General features: G+C 25.8%; 2 protein-coding genes across 2 annotated transcripts; both read left to right on the top strand.

Annotated features, from left to right (window-relative positions):
• Nucleotides 1-9,924: 9,924 nt before the first annotated feature.
• LOC105363315 (uncharacterized) lies at nt 9,925-14,167 on the top strand. Its single transcript, XM_011500982.1, has 5 exons — nt 9,925-10,043; nt 10,916-11,048; nt 11,127-11,255; nt 13,345-13,496; nt 13,907-14,167. The coding sequence occupies exons 1-5, from the start codon at nt 9,925-9,927 to the stop codon at nt 14,136-14,138; spliced, it is 765 nt and encodes a 254-aa protein (XP_011499284.1). The 3' UTR covers nt 14,139-14,167.
• Nucleotides 14,168-20,657: 6,490 nt separating this feature from the next.
• LOC105363316 (uncharacterized) lies at nt 20,658-21,233 on the top strand. The gene has a single exon (XM_011500983.1). The coding sequence runs from the start codon at nt 20,658-20,660 to the stop codon at nt 21,231-21,233; it is 576 nt and encodes a 191-aa protein (XP_011499285.1).
• The last annotated feature ends 252 nt before the right edge of the window (nt 21,234-21,485 follow it).

Genomic DNA, 21,485 nt, shown 5'->3' on the forward strand with positions numbered 1-21,485 from the left:
ATTCCTGCTAATCGACATATTTATAATATCTTTATTTATAACTTATATGTGGAACACTGGATTTCCGGTACCAATCATTAGGACGTCGCAGTTAAATATCATTAATTAACATCCAGTATCTACATAATGTAAATTGTACTACATTATGTAAATCTACATAATGTACTAACAACATAATGTAAATATCCAGACATTTACACTTGTACAAACGTATTAAATTAACATTAGCTTAACAATAAAAATTTGTCCAGTATTTTTAAATACATCATTGAAAAAGTAACATGTGAAAGTTGAAATTCATTTTCGTTTAAATTCCAAAGGAAACAAATCATAACATTGCTTAGTAAAAAAATAGCCTTAGATAGGATTGAATAATTGTTTTGTAATAAATATTATTTAATTCAAGACGTTTTCCATCGTAAGAATAATTTGAAACAATTATTATTTTCTTTTATATATGTGCTGAGAACATTGAATTTAAAGTGGTAATTATTTCAAAGGGAAATTAAAATTATCATAACTTGAAATATTCATGCAGCTGCCAATTCCAGTATTAAGTTAACTTGTTAGTTGGATAAAATCAAGTCGTTCTAAATATTAATTTTATATTGACACGTGGTAATCTTGACAATTATTATTTATGTAAATATTTACTTAATAATTAAGTGATGTTGTAATGTTACAATCGTTTATAATATTTCTAGATTTTTCGATTTTGTTAACAAAATTTATTACACCGTATTATCAATTGATTTTATGAGAAATTTTTAAAGTTGTATCAAGGTACTATTTATTATTATTCATCATTTAATTACAAAAGTTTTAAATAAACAATTATTATATTTTTTTTATCTAATAGTATGTGTAAGCGTAATGATTATTCATTCAAATTTTTATCTTAAATTTAATTAAAAATTTTATATTACATATTTGAGATTACGTGTTATATTTAAATATATGACTTTATATTATGATATAAAATTTAATGCAATAAAATGTAATGAAATGAAAATTTACATTAAAATAGCATAGAATAATTGTATGAAATACAATTGGTTTACAATAATAATAACAAAAATAATAATATTCATTATAATTGACAATACATTGCATTAAAATTTCATGAAATAAGTTTTCGAACAGAAGACAATTTTCTAAAATGTAGGAAAAATTGATAATTTATAAAAACCAACAATTGTTTATATTACTTGATATATTTAATTAAATAAACTAATCGATAAGCAATCATAGATTCGATTTATTTGAATATAATTACAAAAATGTTATATAAAGTACAATTGCACATTAGAAGACGCAATGCTTGACATTCATTTTCTAAAATAAGACGTGAAACCCTATATAGTAAACCTTCATATATGCTTACCAAATTAAAAATCTATTCCATTTTATGATAAAATGAATATTTAAAATATTATTAAATAAATATATTGGTAATTGGTAAATGGTAAATATATTTCGAAATTGGTAAATGTAATTTCGAAATTCATTATAATTACACTGATTTTTATTTCCAGATTGTAAATTGTTGAATTACCATTGAAAAATTTGTTGAATTTTAATTAGCTGCTATTTGAAATAATCATAAAGACCTTAAAAATGTTTCTATTCAGATTATTTATAATAATATATAAACATGAATAGATATACTTCAGATTCATATTGTTATTTTACACGATAAATATGCATGATTAAGTAAAAAATCATTAAAGAAATGTGTTTAGCCATTATGTAGATTGTATATTTGTTTCATTTAATTTTTAAAACAATATTTTGTGGATGTCCCGATTGTGTTATTGATGCTAATTATATAAAAGTTTCTTAAGAAATACGATAAATATTTGGATATTCGAATATTATAAATAAATTTTTAATAAAATCTGTTTTGCTTTCTAAAACTTTTTTTTTTCGTTTTAGAAAATTATGTTATTGTTATTCATAAAATTACTACGATATTATTACTGCAATACTATTGAATGTCACAATTATCAGCCGAAATTCTGTGTTGTAATATTTTTATATTTAAAATTTACGAATTACTGTTCCCTATAATTTTATTATCATAAAAAGTCTGATATTATTAAACGTTGCTTTAATTTTTTGCAACGATAATAATTTGAAGTGTAGTGATGACTTTGAATTTCAGAATTTCAATCTAATCGTGACAATTTTATTTACCAAATAAATATAATATTTTTACATGTAAATAAATGATAATAGTTCATTTCAAAATTTAGGCGTAAATTGAAGATAAACTTAAATTCTTTTGATTTTTATCCTTTAAGTTCGAAAAATATGATTATTATATATTTAATACGTTGAATACTTATATAAGTAAATAAACAAACAAACAAACAAACAAATAAATAAACAAATAAATAAATAAATAAATAAATAAATATATATATATATATATATTTACATATATTAAAGAAATTATTAAATAGTGTATTTACCTTAGCACGTAACTTATGGTTTATCATATTTTTTTGGTAAATTATCTTTGCTAAAATCTTAAAAATTTAATTAATAGATATGACGAGATTATATATATATATATATATATATCTTTTTTAATGAAATCACTGCATCTAATATCGATTATATGAAGAAAAAAAGTAACTTCGTAATGTTATTTTCTGATTTATTTCCAAATCAAATTTTTTTTGCTAATTATTCTACGCTTCATTTAAAATTTATAATGTAATATACAAGTGACTTCATTGCATATGAAAAGAATTATATGAATAGCAAATAATCAATTCCGAATACAATAAATGTTTATTCACTTTTAACAATCACATAGTAGTTAAAATAAATAAATCTATTTGAATTATTACGAAAAAAAAAATAAATAAATAAATAAAATCCCAACTGCTATTAATTTAAATTACGAATAAACTATTGGAAAGTATTTATATATATTTCTATTCTGCTGAGAAACAAGAATATGATGTATCGTAAAAAAAAAATCGATTACATCATATTTGAAAATTCTCTACCGACACGCAATTTAAATACATACATTCACTTGTTTTACAATATTATATTAGATTACTATTTTCAAGTAGTCAATATTTATAAGGTATGAAAACATGATTTATATGAAATTTATTAAGTCACTAAATAATTATATACTTGAGAGCCACGGTAATCAATATCTCTCTCTCTCTCTCTCTCTCTATATATATATATATATATATATCTATTTTTTATCCCATACAAGTACTTAAAATGTTTAATAGAATTAAACTTATCGGCATTATTTCATATATTTTATTATATCTATTATTTTCAGTTAAATAGCATTATACATAAAAAATAATTTATTCATATATAATAAATAGTAGTGAATTACGACATTCGCTTTGATTAAAAATTCAGTGTACACAAGTCGTCAGAATATTTTGCTTAGTTTTCATTGAAAAAAATATTTATCTTATATAATAATATTTATTATTTCGTAAACTTGACATAAAAAAAAAAAAAAAAAAAAAAAAAAAAAAAAACAAATTGCAGCGTTACTATGATTAAATTGAAAGAAATTTTACGTTTTGGAATTGAATATTAATTATTGTGTTACCTATAATTTAATTTCGTAAACCTAGTGATTTACCTTTTATATAAACGCACCATTTCCGCTTATTTATTGTGAAAAATTACACGACTATGTAAATATTTATAAATATTACGAATCTTTATATATTAAGGAAGGATTTACTGTTTTACGACTAATGCAAGAACAATTTCAGGGCCAATCATAGGAAATAAATAATATTAAAAAGGAAAAGTTGTTTTTTTTTTTTTTTTTTTTTGGTAAATGTAATTTTTGATGTAAAATATGTAAATCGTTGGTCAGAAGTTTTAAAATTACAAATAGCTTTAATTTAATACCCAATATTAGTGAAAATTGATTGAAAAAATATTGATATTTCAGCAGAAATGCCTCATATCCGTATGAAATTCAATATTCAAAAATTCTCTTTTTCTTTATGAACGCGAAGTTTTCTAAATGTACTTACGAAATCTTGCGTAATAGAATTCCACTCATTAAAGCGAAATTTTAGCTCAGTCGAGTATCTGTCATATTTGAAGACCCGGTAGTACCAAGTGCTTTAATTTATATTGAAGCTGAATTCACTAGTCTCGGTAGTCATAATAATGCGTCATTGTACAAAGTTAGGAGTGAATGTGAAACTTTGAAAGGACCTCTTATGTGCTCATTTAAAACTTGGCGAACTTACAAATTTCATCCGAAAAAGGCTATTGATGTTTCATATTTGCAGAAAATCAGATATTTTTAAAATTAACGCCATTTAGCGTATAGTGACGCTTGGCACGACAAGTTGCAATGTGAAGGTCGTCGTTGTACAAAAACTAGTTATAAGTTTGTGATATGACGAGATGAGGCGCCGCGTGCTTGTGTTTGTGATTGCTGCGTCAAGTAAGACACCGCCGCGTCTTACCATACTCGGAAGTTACATGGAAGTGTACATGGAATATTCAACGAAGTATGTGAATGTACTTTTCGTAAAGTTTCGTGGCGTAGCATTAAAAAATAATGTGCCATGTAGCGATGCGCAATTTCGTATCGTGTCGTTTCAAGAAGAAAGTGTCATTGTCACGAACATGTTCTTCTCTCTAACTTGCTTTTGACAATTTAACACAGTTAATTGCGCGACAATACTATTGAACATGTTACAGACAGTCGATATAATTTAAATAGCTTGTACGAGTACCTTGTAGAAGTGAATATTTTTTCTATTTTTACTGCTGGAAGTCGTCGCTGATTAGCTGATTAATGGAGAAAAGGCCTCCATTTACATTATATTTCTTATCAGAATTTTTATAGACTGATTTCGAGTAGAAGCACGTGAATTACAAGCCTGTTTATAAAATTAACTATATCCGTACGTATAATTTATCGAATTAAATGATTGCTTGTCAAATAGGCAAAAACAACTTGGATCACTAATTAGAATGCGTCAGCGTAACTTCTACTTTACCTTTACGATTATTATTATGCTCGTAGTTGTGAATTAGTATTTTTCCCTTTTATGTTCGATACTTCAAGTTTTGCATAATCAACATTTTAATAATAAAGTAATTATTCTTTAAGCAAACAAGAACGTTATGTTAGAGAAAAAATATACTTTTTTTTTGTTGTTAACGTACGCGCTATTGTCATTCGCGTGTCCATTATAAAAGTCCATTAATTGTTGAATTTTATAATTTGTTTAATAAAATGGAGACTGTTTCTATTTATTAGAGAAAATTTTTTATATAATACATTGTATCGCGTAATTAGACTAACAGAGCTGTAAGTCTAAAAGAAAATATTTGAAATATTGTTTTTATATATTTTATATGATTTATCTCTATATATTTATATATATATATATATATATATATATATATATATATGTCTTGTCTAAATTTGACATTAATTAACATTCGAACTAATGTATAATTGGAATATTATATTAAAAGTAATACTATGACAAAATTATGAACATTTTTAATCATCATCATAGGCAAATATTATTATTTTTTACCTCTCGATGGAAAGTTCGATTTTATAATAAATCAACTATATAAATGTTGATTTAAAGTCCAAAATAAATCGTACGTATTATCGTAATAATGTAAGATGCAATTATTGTATTTCAACAATTATAAGAAATATAAGAAATCAATCTCATCAGTTTATCAATTATGTACAATATAAGTTTATAGTTACAAAATTTTTTTAATTTGTAAATAGCTAACCACTAATTTTATTTTACTTTTTCTTTTCGAAAAGATTTTTATTTATTAGATACTTAGATAGTTAACTGGAAAATATGATTTATCGTTATAACAAAGCCATTTATAAAATCCTGCCAATGAAGACAATAAATGTTTAAAGTTAATATGCATTTTAACGAGCCATGAAAATCAAATGAAAGTAAAAATGTAAGAAGAAGAGAGGAGCTTTGCGGAAGTGTAAAGTGCCTCTTTATACTATCTAGCGCTCTTTACGAGAGGGTTAAAAGCACCCTTTTCGTGATGGATTCACATGCATGTGCCACTGATGCGTTGTGCGTATGTGTGCGTGCGGGGGGTCATTGGCACGTAAGAAGTACTCGTTTCTTTTCCTTCTCGCGTGGCTGGTATTGCAGTCACGCATGACAGATTCCACCGACCAACGGACCGAGCGACCGGTATATCTTTTTTTGAATACACCAACGCTTAAGTGACAGGTGTTAATTAAAAATGAGCCAAGATCGGCGTGTCTTCGCAAATACATATATTATTGGAGCTAGAAGTTGTGCCAACTTATAATGAGTTTTTGTGATTGATAATACGAATATCAAGTCGAAGAACGAGGAATTGTTTAAAATTTTAATATTCAAAAACAAAACAAAAAAAAAAAGAAAAAAGAAAGAAAAACAAATACAAGCAATAGGTAAGAGAACAGAAGTAAGAATTTTTTTTTACTCAAATATAATTAACAAACAAACAGCTACTAAAGTTTTTAAATATCTCTACATCTCATGTTCGCCTGTATCTATTTAAATTAGAGCCAATGTCCCGATTGCCATCCTTTGATGATCATTAATTTTTTTACATTTTGAATAACGAAGATGAAGATATTTAGCAGTGGTTACAATGAACTTTAAGACGTTGACTAATTACAAAGATTTATTATTAATTAATGAACGTTAAATATTCAGTCAGTGTATATTCATTGAAATTGGTAACCGCGATGAAAAACATGTATTTTCGATCAATTTCTTATATAAAGGTCAATTACGGAATTAACTTTCTTCAACATTGCGTTTACACGAATACATTTAATTATATTCTCAATCAGTTCACTTTAACTAATATATTTAAGCAATAAATTAAATTTTTTAATCGAATGTACATATCTATGAATGCATGTATATTTATACAATTTCTAATTTAAGGAATATTGATTATGGCCGAAATTAGGTTGACAAAAAGGTAATAGTTTATTCGAATAATCAGCTTAATATATTTACGTTACTTTATCAGAAATTCTGTTGCTTAAGATTGCAATATTTTATAAAAAACAATAAGTTTTTTTTTATATTATACTGAATTACCTTGTTTTAAAACTATATAAAGCATACAAACAAATTTTTTCAATCAAATTCAAATATTATAAAAAAAAAAAAAGAAAAAAGAAAAAAAAGATTTATAAATGTCTTCAATAAATAAAGCGTTTTAAGTATCTGAATCGATGTTTTAAATTTTCTGGTAAATAAAAATTTTCAATCTCATAATTAGCCATCATAAAAGTATTATAGATAGCGCTAGATGATAGAGTTTATTTCTCATGAATATTTACTTAAAAGGAAAAGGTAATAAAAGAAGATGAAGTCAAACAATTAGTCACGACCTGTTTTTTCATTTATTTTAAATATTTTTCAAATGTAAACACTTATTCCATATTCGTGACGTAAATGTAAGCATTTGTTCGGTAAATACTGCGAATTATTAGTAAATCCTAGACTCATTACATTTATCAAACACAGAAATATTTATTGATTTATATTTAGAATTAATATATATGTATATTTTTTTTTGTTATAAGTAATTTTTAACGTATCTACTTAAAAATTTATAAAATATAATTTCTTATTATTCTATTACAATTATTTAACGACTTTACTTATTTGGTTATTAAGAATTTTACAAGGGCTGAAGAATAATTAAAAATTAGCTTTTTGTTAATTATTTTATTTTAAATATTTGCAAAGAAGTTTTTAAATAAGATATTTACTTTTAAGCTGTTTATTTAATATTGTCTTATTTGAAATTTAATAATTTCAAATTATTTTACATATTATATGCTTACGAGTAAAAGTTATTGACCTGCGGTTTGCTATTAATATTTTTAGGACAATCTGGAATAGAGAAATGAAGTTTGAAAATTACATATTGAATATTATGTTATTATATATTTTGGTGCTGGTAGAAGATCTATTAATAATCTGGTTACATTTTATTTATGAAAATGAGTATGTACTTTAAAGAAATTTGTGTCTTATAATAATAAACAGATTAAATATTCAATATTAATGAATAATATTTGAGTTCCTATTGGTTGAGAAATACATTAAATTAACAAGGGAAAATGGCTATTGTGGTGCATACACTTCTTTGATAGATAATCACAAAACATTTACAAAATGAAAATATTAATCAAATTTAAAAATAATTATTTTTTAAATCATTACAGATATCTATGATACTTATGAATTTAAAAAATTATTTGTCCATAGTCTAATTTTATATAATATTTACAAATAACATATACGAATAAAGTAAACTTGATTATTTTTTTTAGAGATCTATATTAGAAAATGCTAATGAAAACCCGTTGCATGGAAAAATATAATTAAAGAGATACATATATACAGGTAGCATATAATGTTTCATATGTATTTTTCTTTATTTATAATTTTTAATTACAAACTTTAATTAAATTTCAATTATTTATGACAGAGCAATAAACACTGCTGTGTTTTAAAAGAAATTTTCTTCATTATTATTGAAGATATTTTAGAATACTTATTATATCACATGATGATCGGTGATCCGATAGTCATTAGTATGATTTTTATTATTAAATAATTATAAATAAGCATAATGAAGTGCAATAACTTTGAAATAAATATTTTATAATTACGAAATTATAAATTGTTGATAATTTGATTATGTTTTATAATATTTTATGGGCGCACAACTTGACCGAATTATTATGTAAGAAAGATATGCGCTTGAAAATTCTTTTGTGTTCTCGAATACCATAATGAGCATATTATTTTAATTATGTTTAAATTAAATATTATAATGAATGTATGAATAATGTCGGTCTTTAATCAGATATTCATGGGCAAATTTTATGTGATAAAGATCGAAAAACGAAATCATTCATTTATAATAATATTAATTAAAAATAAATTGTATATTCATTCTTTAAATTTGTTAATTATAGTTAAAATCAATACATGTTTTTGATCACATACATTATCAGTAATTATTTATTATATTATAATGCGCACTTGGGAATTTATTAATTCATGTTAAATACATAAACAATAAATAATTTAATCTACACACGTATCGATAGTTTAAGAGAATTCCATATATAATTATTTTGCTATATTTCGTTATAATTTTGGGTAATTATTTTAGTAGATTGTAATGAAAAATTTATAAATTGCGCATTTAATTTAATTTTTGCATTTCTGTAATCGTTGTATCAATTATTGATAATCTGTGTTTATTATATGGAAAAGGCCAAGATTTTTAAGGAATTCAATTGGAGTCTTCACGAATGCCAAAATACATCATCTATGTGCATTAGAATTTACATACATCGTAATAATTATGGAATTGAATAGTCATTGATGCAGAACATTTATATTGTCAAGATTCATAATACATAATAATTTGTTTATAAATAAAAATTATTTTTAAAACATCGCTTTAAAATAAAACGAATTATGAATCTAAGGGAATTCGACAGTCCGATATTGCAAATGTAGTTTATAGTGAATAAAGACTTCACAATGGTGAAACAAAATTTTTATTTAATTTATCAGTAGATAATTTATCAGTGAAGGATTTTCATGAAGAGGCCGACGTAAACCTTAAAAGAATGCCTCAGACCCAGCGGAATGCCAGATGTAACTCGGCCGTCTTTGCGATTGCGCACAATAGTCGGATATAGAAGATAAGAAGGCGTGGATCGATCAGCTGATGGTGTCTATCGATTTAAGAGCGATAAGATCGTCGATAAGCCTAAGCTATTTTTTCGAATAAATAGCTCGACGTTCAGCTTTTGACATTCACGTCTCCGGCAGTCAGTCCCTTCAGAGCCAATTAATAATGTTCACGCATCGGCTGAGCCTCTCGAGGCCTATCGTCCTTCTCCTTCTCCTCTTCCAGGGACTAGGACTAGCCAGCGTCGGCGATGCGGAAGTTACGCCGTCGGAACCTCACTTCCCGTAAGTTTGCGTTAGTCTTGCGAGCCGGTGGTCCTTCGAGGGGGTTGGGGCCGCGGAGCGTGCGCCGCTGGGGGATTAATCATTATTGCTTTTTCTTGGTGGATCGTGGCATTCTCGCTTCTCGTTTAACGAGTTTTACATTATTTATATTTCTTAGGCTTTAGCTTTTCCACATTTGAATTCAAAGATTTAGCAATAGAAACGAAAAAAGGAAATTTTAATTACACGTCCGAGAATTATAGTCATATTATAAGTTTGAAAATAAGATCGGACGCATTGACGATATTATGTTTAATACTTTTTTATTTCTGCATCTATTGTAGTATCGAAGTGGTAAAGTATGAAATTTTTAAAAAATACTTGAACTTAAACGAAGTCAAAATTCTATTATTTACTGTCTCACACGTTAAAAACTGTGAACACTTTTAATTAAAACTCGAATTTCGATCGTGAATTTAATTAAATAGTTTCAAAAAAGAAAGTAAAAAAAAAAATACTTGCGATAAATAGATACAAATTTAATTATCATGTAAAAATATGATAAATAACAAATAATAATTCAGAATATGATTAAGCTATAACTTTATAAAGTTACATATTTGAATTTATAAAAAATAGATTAGTTTGTTATATCACACCAATCATACAAATTATGGGATATTTATATTTTATTATTATTATTATTATTATTATTATTATTATTATTATTATTATTATTATTATTATTATCGTTGTTGTTGTTGTTGTTGTTATTGTTATTGTCGTTGTTGCTTTTATCATTGTTATTATTATTTCCAATATATTACATGTTTAATTTATTATGTTTGAATATTATCGTGTCTAAACAAATAATCGTATACTTTTTTATTTAGAAGTTCAGCGATCAGAATTGATAAAGCGAGTCTTGACAAAGTTATCGATAAGAATATGAAAAGTATTCAAGACGCTCTACTACCGATAGATCCATTGAACCTAAAGACTATACATTATCCTATAACGTCTAAAGTAAATTGTCAAAAAATATGTTGCCACTAAGTATATTGTAGCTCAATTATTAACAGGATATTGAATTTCAATTTATAGATCTATTTAGATCTTCGCAACGGATGGATGCAAAATTTATCTTTAGTTAATCGAGTTGGTCCATGCACTCTCACATACACTAATAAGGTGCTAACTGCTGACATAAATTTTGGATGGGATAAAATTGTTGTAAGTCTAATTCATTAAAAAAAAATTTTTTTTTTAACTTTATTTTCTAATATAATTAATCAGATATCGAAACAATTCATCGAGGATGATAAATGTACTTTATATTAAGTAATCGTCTAAATTATTTATATTATCTATATATGAATTAGTGGCTATTATCATTATTTTGTAGATTTTTACAAGATATTTATCTACGCCATATAATATTCCAATGTATAAATACATAAGTGGATAATGTAATATTATTTTTTATTTTTAAATTACAACTATTTTTATTATAAAACTATATAATGTATATATATATATATATATACATGGGTATATAATAAACATAAAAATAACTTTTAAATTTAAAGTATAAAATTAATTTTTTTTGTATGTGACTATCGTATAGTATTCTTTGCATGCAATTATTAAATCAACTGGATTTTATTTTATATCGATAAATGAAAATTTACAATAAATATTATTTGAATTCATGTGATTACGTAAGTGTTTCTTTATTCAATGATAGTCTCTTTTTAATCATATATATTCTATACATTTCAATATTTTAAAATATATTTCTTAATGTACAGATAATTTTATTTTGATAAAAAGAGAACGTATATTATAAATTTCGAAATTATTACTAATTAAGTTTTAAAGTATGTATATAGTCTCTAATCATTTAAATTGTAATATTTATTAAATTAAAATTATCGAACAGATTATGAATAAAGTATTCATCGAATTATTTATCTTCTACGGCTGTCTCAACACTATTTTTGTATAAAAATAAATAAATTTTATTTGTTTACATTGATTTTATATGAAATTTAGTTTTATCAATTTTAATTGTTTAATTTTATTATATTATTATCTATCTACTCTTCCTTCAAAGTTGTACTTCAATATTATTGTAAAATAATAATGTGTAGTTTTCCCTGTCTAATATAATTGTTTGGATTAAGATAATAATCATAGAGAAAAATCTGATGGCGATTATTTTTGTTTCTTATATAATATTATATCAAATTAAAGATTCACTTAAACATCACAATTATTTAATGTTTGATTAGAATTTGTAATATCAATAAAAACTAAAATGTATTTTAATTACGATTTAATTACGACTCGTATAATAATTGCATTCAAAATCCTATTGTTTGTTCATTTATAAACGTGTTTATTATTTTGTTTTTTATAATATCGAAGAATTTAAATTTACATATATATATACTTCAAATTGTTAATTGTTCCTTTACTTTAAAGCATTCAATTTATATTATTAAATTTTTAAATAGAATTTTTAACTATTATTTATTTTTAATTATTATTAATGAATTTTTAAATATTATTAAATAGAGACGATAAGTTTAATCATCGATCGTCTATTTTGAATAAGATTTCTTTCATAAGTCATAAACTCCATAATAATGCATATTTCGTTTTTCTTGGTATGTATTTGTTGATTTATTGTTTATAAGCAACGATTCGTTATTTCATTTAAATAATTTTAATTTAGATGGTAAGATATGCTGTTGAAGATTAGGTAAATATTTTAGACGTTCACGTATAATAACATCATATATTCTAATTATGAACACCCTTTAGTAGATACTAATTCTCAACATCCCTTCTAATACAGATAGGGATTGGCGCGACAGAGAGATGGTGAGGGGGGTGGGGGTGGGGGTGGAAGAGTGGGTGGTCAGGTTGAATGATAAAATTCTGCCTGGATGAAAAGAGGAGTAGAGTCGACTCTACAAACAATGGTTTATCGAAGCTAAGAATTTCCTAATAGCCATAATAGCCATTTTGTATTATTTTAAAAGTAAGCGTACTAATCTAGTAATTTTTAATAATAAATATTGCCATTATTTCAATAAATTTGCAGTATAAATATTAAAAATTTGATATGCATATATCTCAATTCTGTTGAAAGGTTATATATATAGAACGAAAATGTTTCAATTATAAAATTATTAATACATTGAATAATGATTGAAAATTCTTTATTTATTTCACATATATAAAATATAATTTCAAGTTATTTTTTTAATAATAAGCAATTCTAACATAATATTTATGCTTCTAATTTTTACAGGCTGATTTCCGTTACAAATTGAAAATGATTTTTATGTCAAGGAAAGGCGATGCGCATGTGAAGGTGTCTCATTTAAGTGTTAATACGGTCATAGACGTAGATTTTAACAATTATCTAATAATACTGAAGCGTCTAGAATTTGTTCACAAAGGGTAAAATTTTATTTTATAATTTAATTTAAATTAATTTCGATAAATATGCATTGCTTAAGCAATACCCCAAATAACAAATTTTAATTTATTATTAATTCGTGAAAATTTATAATGATAAAAAGGTAATTCTTATAGTAAACATTAGTATTAACAATTACTTTTTTTTTTTATTAATAATTTAAAAGTCTTAAAGTCATAATTAAAAAATGTATTTTATAATCGTTGAAAATATCAAGTTCGTTTCTTTATCGTAATCGTATGAAATGAAAATATTTCACAATACAACATAGATTTAGAGTATCTTTTAAATTACAAAAACTTTTCAATTTGCTAATGTAATATCTTGAATTTTTCATAATATTTTCATATATTTTTTTATTATTAATTTTCCTTTATCAATATTCTCACAGAAAAATCAACGTATCAATACAAGGACATATAATAGACAAAATATATAATCTTATTATTAAAGCTATAACAAGTATTGTCCAAAAGTCTATTTTCAAGACAATTGAGTCAAAGGCCACAGAAATGATTCAATCCGAGATCGATGAAATAAATCAAATTATTAGTGATCATCATCACCCGTTTACATTCCTTAATCTTGTAGCATTAAATAATTCTGATGTTTTCGTGTCTTAATTTAATAAAATTGATATTGATAAAACAAAACATCTTAATCATAAAACTAATATTATGATTAATTTAGTAATCTTTATTTCAGAAATGTATTTTTATTTAAATATAATAAAAATAATTTTAAGGGATGTAGTAGTAGAGTTTGTCATTTAACGAATCATTATTCCATATTCAGTATTTCTTTTATAATCACAATCACCAAAATCTAAATAAAATTTTTCACATAATTAAAAATATATTTTATATTGTACAGATATAGTGTAAACTAATTTTTATATTGTTTTATCAAATAGTCGAATACTAATTATTATAAAGTCATATAATTTTAATAAGAACATTAACTTATTGAACAAAAATGACAATTGGGTTTAGTTATCGTATATTGTTGATGATTTAAAAATTCATAATGTAAGCCTCAACTCATAGGATTCATCTAAAATATTTTCTTTATTTCTTCTTGTGAATAGAATTTGAATAAAAGTTATAGAAAACCGGCTTTAAAATTATGTTTATTTTTTACAAATTTTCTCATAAATTAGTGTCTAGAACAGATAATTTTAGCCTTTTTAACATATTATTCAATTTTCCATAATTATTTAAATAGGTGAACTGTACATTGCATATAAAAAAATTTAAGTAATTTATGTAGAAATTTTTTATTTTAAATTATTCTAAACAAATTCTCTTTTTAAAAATAGAAAATCAATCGTCCTTTAAATTATCTATAGATATAGTCCTATAATAAGCCATTCTTATATTATTTTTTAAGTAATAATATGAATAATATATTTATTTTATTAATATGGGTTGTACATTTAACATAATTTTTAAATTTTCGAGTATGAGATATCTATTATTTACATTTACAACTAATAATATTATATAAATTCAACTAAGCATTTACTTATTATTCACAATAAGTCCGCAATTATAGTTTATTACTTTTTCTATTAACTGTGTGTATTTACATACAAAAAATATATGTGCATAAAAAATAATAAGTTTTTGAGAAAAAAAGAATTATTGTATATTTAATAAAATTATTTATTAGTTACCATAAATGTTTTTTTAATTTTCAAATTTATTGACGTTGTTCTAGTACAATAGTAATATTCTTTTTTAAAATTTGAATTTTTAAATGAAGAATTTTTAAAATCAATTTATTCTATGGTAATTTTATAATGAAACACAATATAATATTGTTTTATGTTTTAAAAGTATTGCATATTATGTTATTAACGTATGTGTATTTTTTCAATTGTAATTATTTCACTGCCCATCCATACACGCACACATATAAACACACATATTTAAGCTAAGTGTGTTTTGTTATGTGTAACTAGTTTAACGGACTCTGTTAAAATTAATATATGATAGTAATTTTGTAATTGAAGGAATAAAAAATAATAAATTTTTCTGAAATAATAGTAGCAAACATTTTTACATAAGAATATAAAATTAATCTGAAGAAATTTAATAAAGATCATCAATCGTTGATAATTTAAAAATAATTATTATTTAATAAAACAACTATATATAAAGTAGTGTTTTTGTTTATGAAGATTATTTGTTGAAGTATATTCGAAAATCCATTTTAGGAAAATTTAGCAATAATTTAGCTCGAACTTTCATTTAATATTAATGTAATCTACGAATAAATAGCATCTCAATAATAATGTTTGGACCATTATGAATTTTGTGTAATATTCATTGGCGCAGGTAATTATTAGAATCAATACACATGATATACATTATGAAATAGAATCATTTTTATGTTATTTCTATGGTTACATTATAGCTGTTTCTTAACATATTTAAGTATAAGTTTGTTTCCAATAAATTTTAGAGATCACTTAAATTTTGAAAAGAATTGAAATTGAAATGACTAATAAATAATAAAGTATTGTTTGATAAGTAACTGTACACTGTTAATTATTTCTGAAATTTTTGTACAATAGAGGAACAATATTTCGAATAAGCACAGTAATAATATAAGCAAAAAATCATTAACTATAAATGTGTAATAATTCTATTGATCAATTGAGTGTAAAAGCATATTAATTTTGTTAAATAATTTAAATTTGTTAAATCGAATTACAAAACGTTTTCGTTTTAGTTATAATATTATAATTTATTCTAGAATAGTTTATTACTTAATATTTCAGGCATACGAACACACACACGCGCGCGCGCACGCACACGCACACTCACACTCACACTCACACTCACACGCACACTCACCCCCCCCCCCCCCCCCCCCCCCCGGCGGGGGGGGGGGGGAGGTTTGGCATTTTGGTCATATATATTCTGAAACCTATGGTGGGTTGATTTGATTATCGTATAAATATATTTTTTTTCCCTGTTTTCTGTAGTATCTACACCGACTTGATTATTTATCATTTTAAGACATTTTACTTTTTCTAAAGTTTACAATAATCTTTTAGGAATTACAATGCAGTTGTTTTTTTTTGTAATTAATTATTCTATCATTATGGAATTGGCGAGATAATCTCTTTATTTTATAATTCAATTTGCTAACATAATTCTAATATTGATAATTTTTTGCTGATTATCAGAACGTAATCTTAAAAAATTGTTAAAAAATGTATAAAGATGATAATAAAAGCATCGATTGGAATGAATAAAAAGTAAATATTTTCCTATTTTTCTTTATTTTCGTATTTTTCCCCAATTCAATGAGGCACTATTTGAATTTAAATTTACAAGCATTTTGGGGCGTCTTATCCTTCGATTCTGAGTTACTTACAATAACTCTCATTCCTACATGTCATCTCTACTGTCACTTGCACACACATTCATATTTATAAGTAAATTTTGACATGTGCCACTCAATTAGATTCTCATTGAGATTATCGGTTTAGCATTAGACATTCATCGATCCTTTCTCAAACAGAATTTATAATTCTCGTGGTAATATGCCTCTGTACTTGGGTATCGGCATAACATTCTCAATCAATCCGGTTAATTTTGCTTTTAACTTTCCAATCCAATTGCACTTGGCAGATGAAAAAACAACAACGTTCAACAAACGCTCTAATTTTTAGACATAAATTTTTAAGTGCTAAAATACAATGGGTATAACATTATTTATGTTAATTCACTTTGCTAATTCACTAAAGCATTGCTTTGCACCAATCAAACATCGGCGGCGGTGTGGGGGCGGAGATGTTTACTTCCATGTTCTCAAATGTATACGATATGAAAAAGAATTAACGTATGAGAACGAAAGAATCGAATGGTTGAGCCCATCGCTGCTGCTTGGTCGCCGTTCATCATCTCACCTCTATATACGCATACCCGTACATAATCGCGTGGGTGGCATGGATTTATTCCGTAGCTAACAGCCGCTCATCGACGCCTAGATATCGCCATTCACTTTTACTAATGCATGCGCTTCGTGACCCCCAGTAATGATCTTTCGGCACGTGCAAAACATAAAACAATGCCATAATAAAAAAGAGTCACAGATGGTCGCTCTGTAATTCCCCCTTGGCTCACCATTCGCATATTGCGCATCCGCCAACGCTGTCTACAATGGGAATATGCGAGCAAGAACTATCAATATAAAAGATAAGACTCGTGAAATAAATATAATCTGAAATGCGAGGGATATGTTGCATGTGTTAGCATACACGTGGGATTATAAAAAATATTAGTCGTCAAGATGTTAATCAAATATGATTTATATTGCTTTTATCAAACCGAACGTTTCTTATACAAATCTTAACAATATTATTATGTAAAGTACAGTGTTATTATTTAACGATGTTTATTCGAGTAAATAAAAGAAACAATTTGGCATTGTGAGTCATTAGTTTGAGGAACATATTGAGTTAAAGCAAATTATAAATCTTATGCAAAAAATAACAGTTTGGTGCTGATACTCGAAGCCATAGTTGTAAATATTAATTTATTTTCATGCTTTGATAAGGAGCGAATTGTAGTAATAAATGTAGTAATAAATTCTATAATTTTTCTAACATTTTCATACCTGCATAGAATATTGAAATGTTAGATTTTTATCAGAACTAGAAGTTGAAAATAGTTTCTGCGCATATATGGTATATACATATATATATATATATATATATATATAATAAAACAATATTAATGTTAAAATAGTTAAAATATTTATTGTCTCATGTAAATGTATGGAAGCTTACATATTCGTAATATTACCCTTAAATGATTGTATTAAATGTCGTTGTGTTGAGAAGTTGCAGTTGAATTTAAAATTTCAACGTGAACGATCAAATTTGTATTGCACATATTAAAATTTTCAAGTAATTTCATTGCAACTCGTAAAATTATATTTTCTTTTAGCAAATAAGTTTTATGCACGCATTATATTATGACAAGCTTGAGTATTTTTTCTCCCTCTACTACTAGAAAATGGTACATGGAAATTTAAAATCTTCACTTGACTATACAAGAATTTCAAACTCAGTGAATATACTAGCTAATACGTAGCAATTTATATGAAAATTATTTAATAAATTGTCCGTATCTCATTTAATTCGAATTATAATCTCTAACTTAAATATTAAAATAATGTATTAAAAAAAAAAAAAAAAAAAAAAAAAAAAAAAAAAAAAAAAAAAATGTTGAAATAAAACTGATTTCTTTCTTTTTATATTATTTCAAGTTTTCAATAATCGAGAATTTTAAATTCCCATTAAAATGTTTAACGAATGTTTAATATGAGTTGAAATTAATTGTGAATGCAATCGTAATATAGCGTTTACACGTAATTGTCATTTGTTTAAAAAATTACTCCAAAACGCGGTTTCAATGCGGTCCTTGTAATTTTATAAATTGAATTATTCATATCCAACTAATCATGTCTTGTGCAATGAATAATACACGTACACATTTTAGATTGATTTGACGAATGGGTATATTTTAATGAAAATATATAAATAAAGTAAAAATAATGTTAAATTTTAGAGAAATTAATGCATTGAAAAAGATAAAAGTTTAGCAGTAGTATCAAGTTTTGGGGACTAAGTCAAAATTTGTTTCGTATTCTAATTGTATTAAAATTTCAATAAAATATGATAGGATTTCCAATATGAATATGTCGTGTAATATCGTTAGTTTAGAAATTATATTCTATTGTAAAAAAATAATGATTTTTAACCTTAAAATGAGCTATCGTGCATTAATATTTTTAAATCATATCTTCAAAAGTATATGTATTACGTGAATGGAACGACCATAACTAGAAAAAGATAAATTACAATGAAAAATAGATAAAAGATCATAGGTAACATAGAATTATAATAAAGTTTGTGATACACGATATCATTGTGCTCGACACAATTTACATTCAGTTAGTTGTTTGAAATCTATTACGAATATCTAAAATTATTCGTTTTCACCTCATCTAATAGCAATGATGAACCAAATGGAATATTTATATGTAAATATTACGAATAATAATATGGTGTAATGGAGAATAATAATAATTATATAATATTATAATATAAATTTATATATTAAAATTAATGATCGCCCTAATTAATTGGATAGCAAGTTAGAAATTAATGATTATTTACGAAATGATTATTTTAGATAATTAATATTAAAATCCATTATTTCTTCAATAATAATAAATGCTGTTTGCAATAAAATGTACATACCTACCTTTTTGCGTTTAAATTCTATTATTATTTATAATTTTCTTTCTTTTTTTGATATATATTTTAATTTGTTATGAATTTAATATAATAAAATTATCATTCGGTGTTTGTAAATTAAAAATTAAAGCGTAGCCGAGTATCGTATCTAGAAAATAAATCTCATTTATCAAATTTATTAACTTTTGACAACATCTTCACAGTCGATTCAACGAATTTAACAATTTTTTCTCAGATCCTCGTGCACATATCCTTAACGAACAAGGAGGCTTGACTTTGAGGCGATTTCGTACTTGGCGCGGAACGATCGACCAATAAGTGTCGTGCGGTTCGGCTAGGAGCCGACGAATTACGACGAGGAGTGCCAAAGCACCAGCGCCGTGGCGTCACTAGCTATGCCGGTTTATTGTTTGAGAGGAGACGCTGCGATCAGGAACCGATGCGTTGGTCATTAGCAATGCCGAGTGAAAGTAGTTGATAATTCTCGTGCTCGTTGTTCTCGTATTGTTGATGATTGTTCGTTGTCGTTGAGCAGCTACTGGTGCTTTTATTGTCTGCGAAGGCTGCAAACGAGGTGAGTACGCGAGTATTACACGTCGTTGTCTATCACGATGGGAAATTGTAGAGGCAGAGAGCGTGAGAGAGAGAGAGAGAGAGAGAGGATTATGAAATTTTTAAAAATATTTTTCGTATTTGCAGGTTTTGGAATACTCGATGAATCTCAGCCGTCATTGATGCTATGAAGAAGTGAAGAGGAAGAGAAGAAGGATCGTTGATAATGATTGTCGGGTTCTCGGGAAGGCAACAACGTTTAAGATAAAAGAGGTTAAGGGGGTGAGAGTGCGCGTAAATCGGCTTGACAATGTCCGTCGAAGACGAGGTGCAAGAGATGGAGTCGAAGCTCAGTAAGCTCCGGGAAGGCGAGAAGTTTCTCTCCGAGTTTATTGAAATTTACCAAGCCTGTCCGTGTTTGTGGAAGTATAGCTGCAGGGATTACCGTAACCGCTTTGTCAAGGATCGCGCTTACGCGACTCTCGTCGACAAGATGCGGGAGGTCGATCCACGGGCGGACAAGAACAGCGTCATAAGGAAGATAAATGCCCTGAGGACGGCCTTCCGTAGGGAGTACAAGAAAATGCGCAAGTCGAAGGTCGGCGTGTGCAATGGACAGACCAGGAAGAGGTATACTACGTCGTTATGGTACTACGATCTTTTGAAGTTCGTCGTGGAGCAGCAGGACACTAGTGATTTATCGTCGGGTTCGGCGATCGGGGATTGGCTTGATGAAAATGGATGCGAAGCCCCTTATGTATTGGTCGACGAGGATGAAAAAATACACGATGACGCTTCTCAAAGTTTGATGGCCTTCCTGGAGGATACGGTACATTTACTAGGAGTATTTAGGCATTTGTATTATTATGGTCATATGGGCAGGTGACAATAATTGTACTATGATAATGTACAATGGATATTTTGAGAATTATAAGAGGACTTATATTTTGATTTGATTCAATAATTAAGGCAAATCTTATTAATAGTAAAGAGATAGTTTTAGAGAGTAATTATTTCAAAGAAAAATATTTCTCACGATTAGGTATGCGCACGTGAATCATATTAAATTTATAATATCTTCTTATAAATGTCAATATAAAAATGTAAATAAGATCGTTATATCTTGATATACGATCAA

This window comes from Ceratosolen solmsi, unplaced genomic scaffold (genome assembly GCF_000503995.2).
Source record: "Ceratosolen solmsi marchali unplaced genomic scaffold, CerSol_1.0 scaffold27, whole genome shotgun sequence".
Taxonomy (NCBI): Eukaryota; Metazoa; Arthropoda; class Insecta; order Hymenoptera; family Agaonidae; genus Ceratosolen; species Ceratosolen solmsi.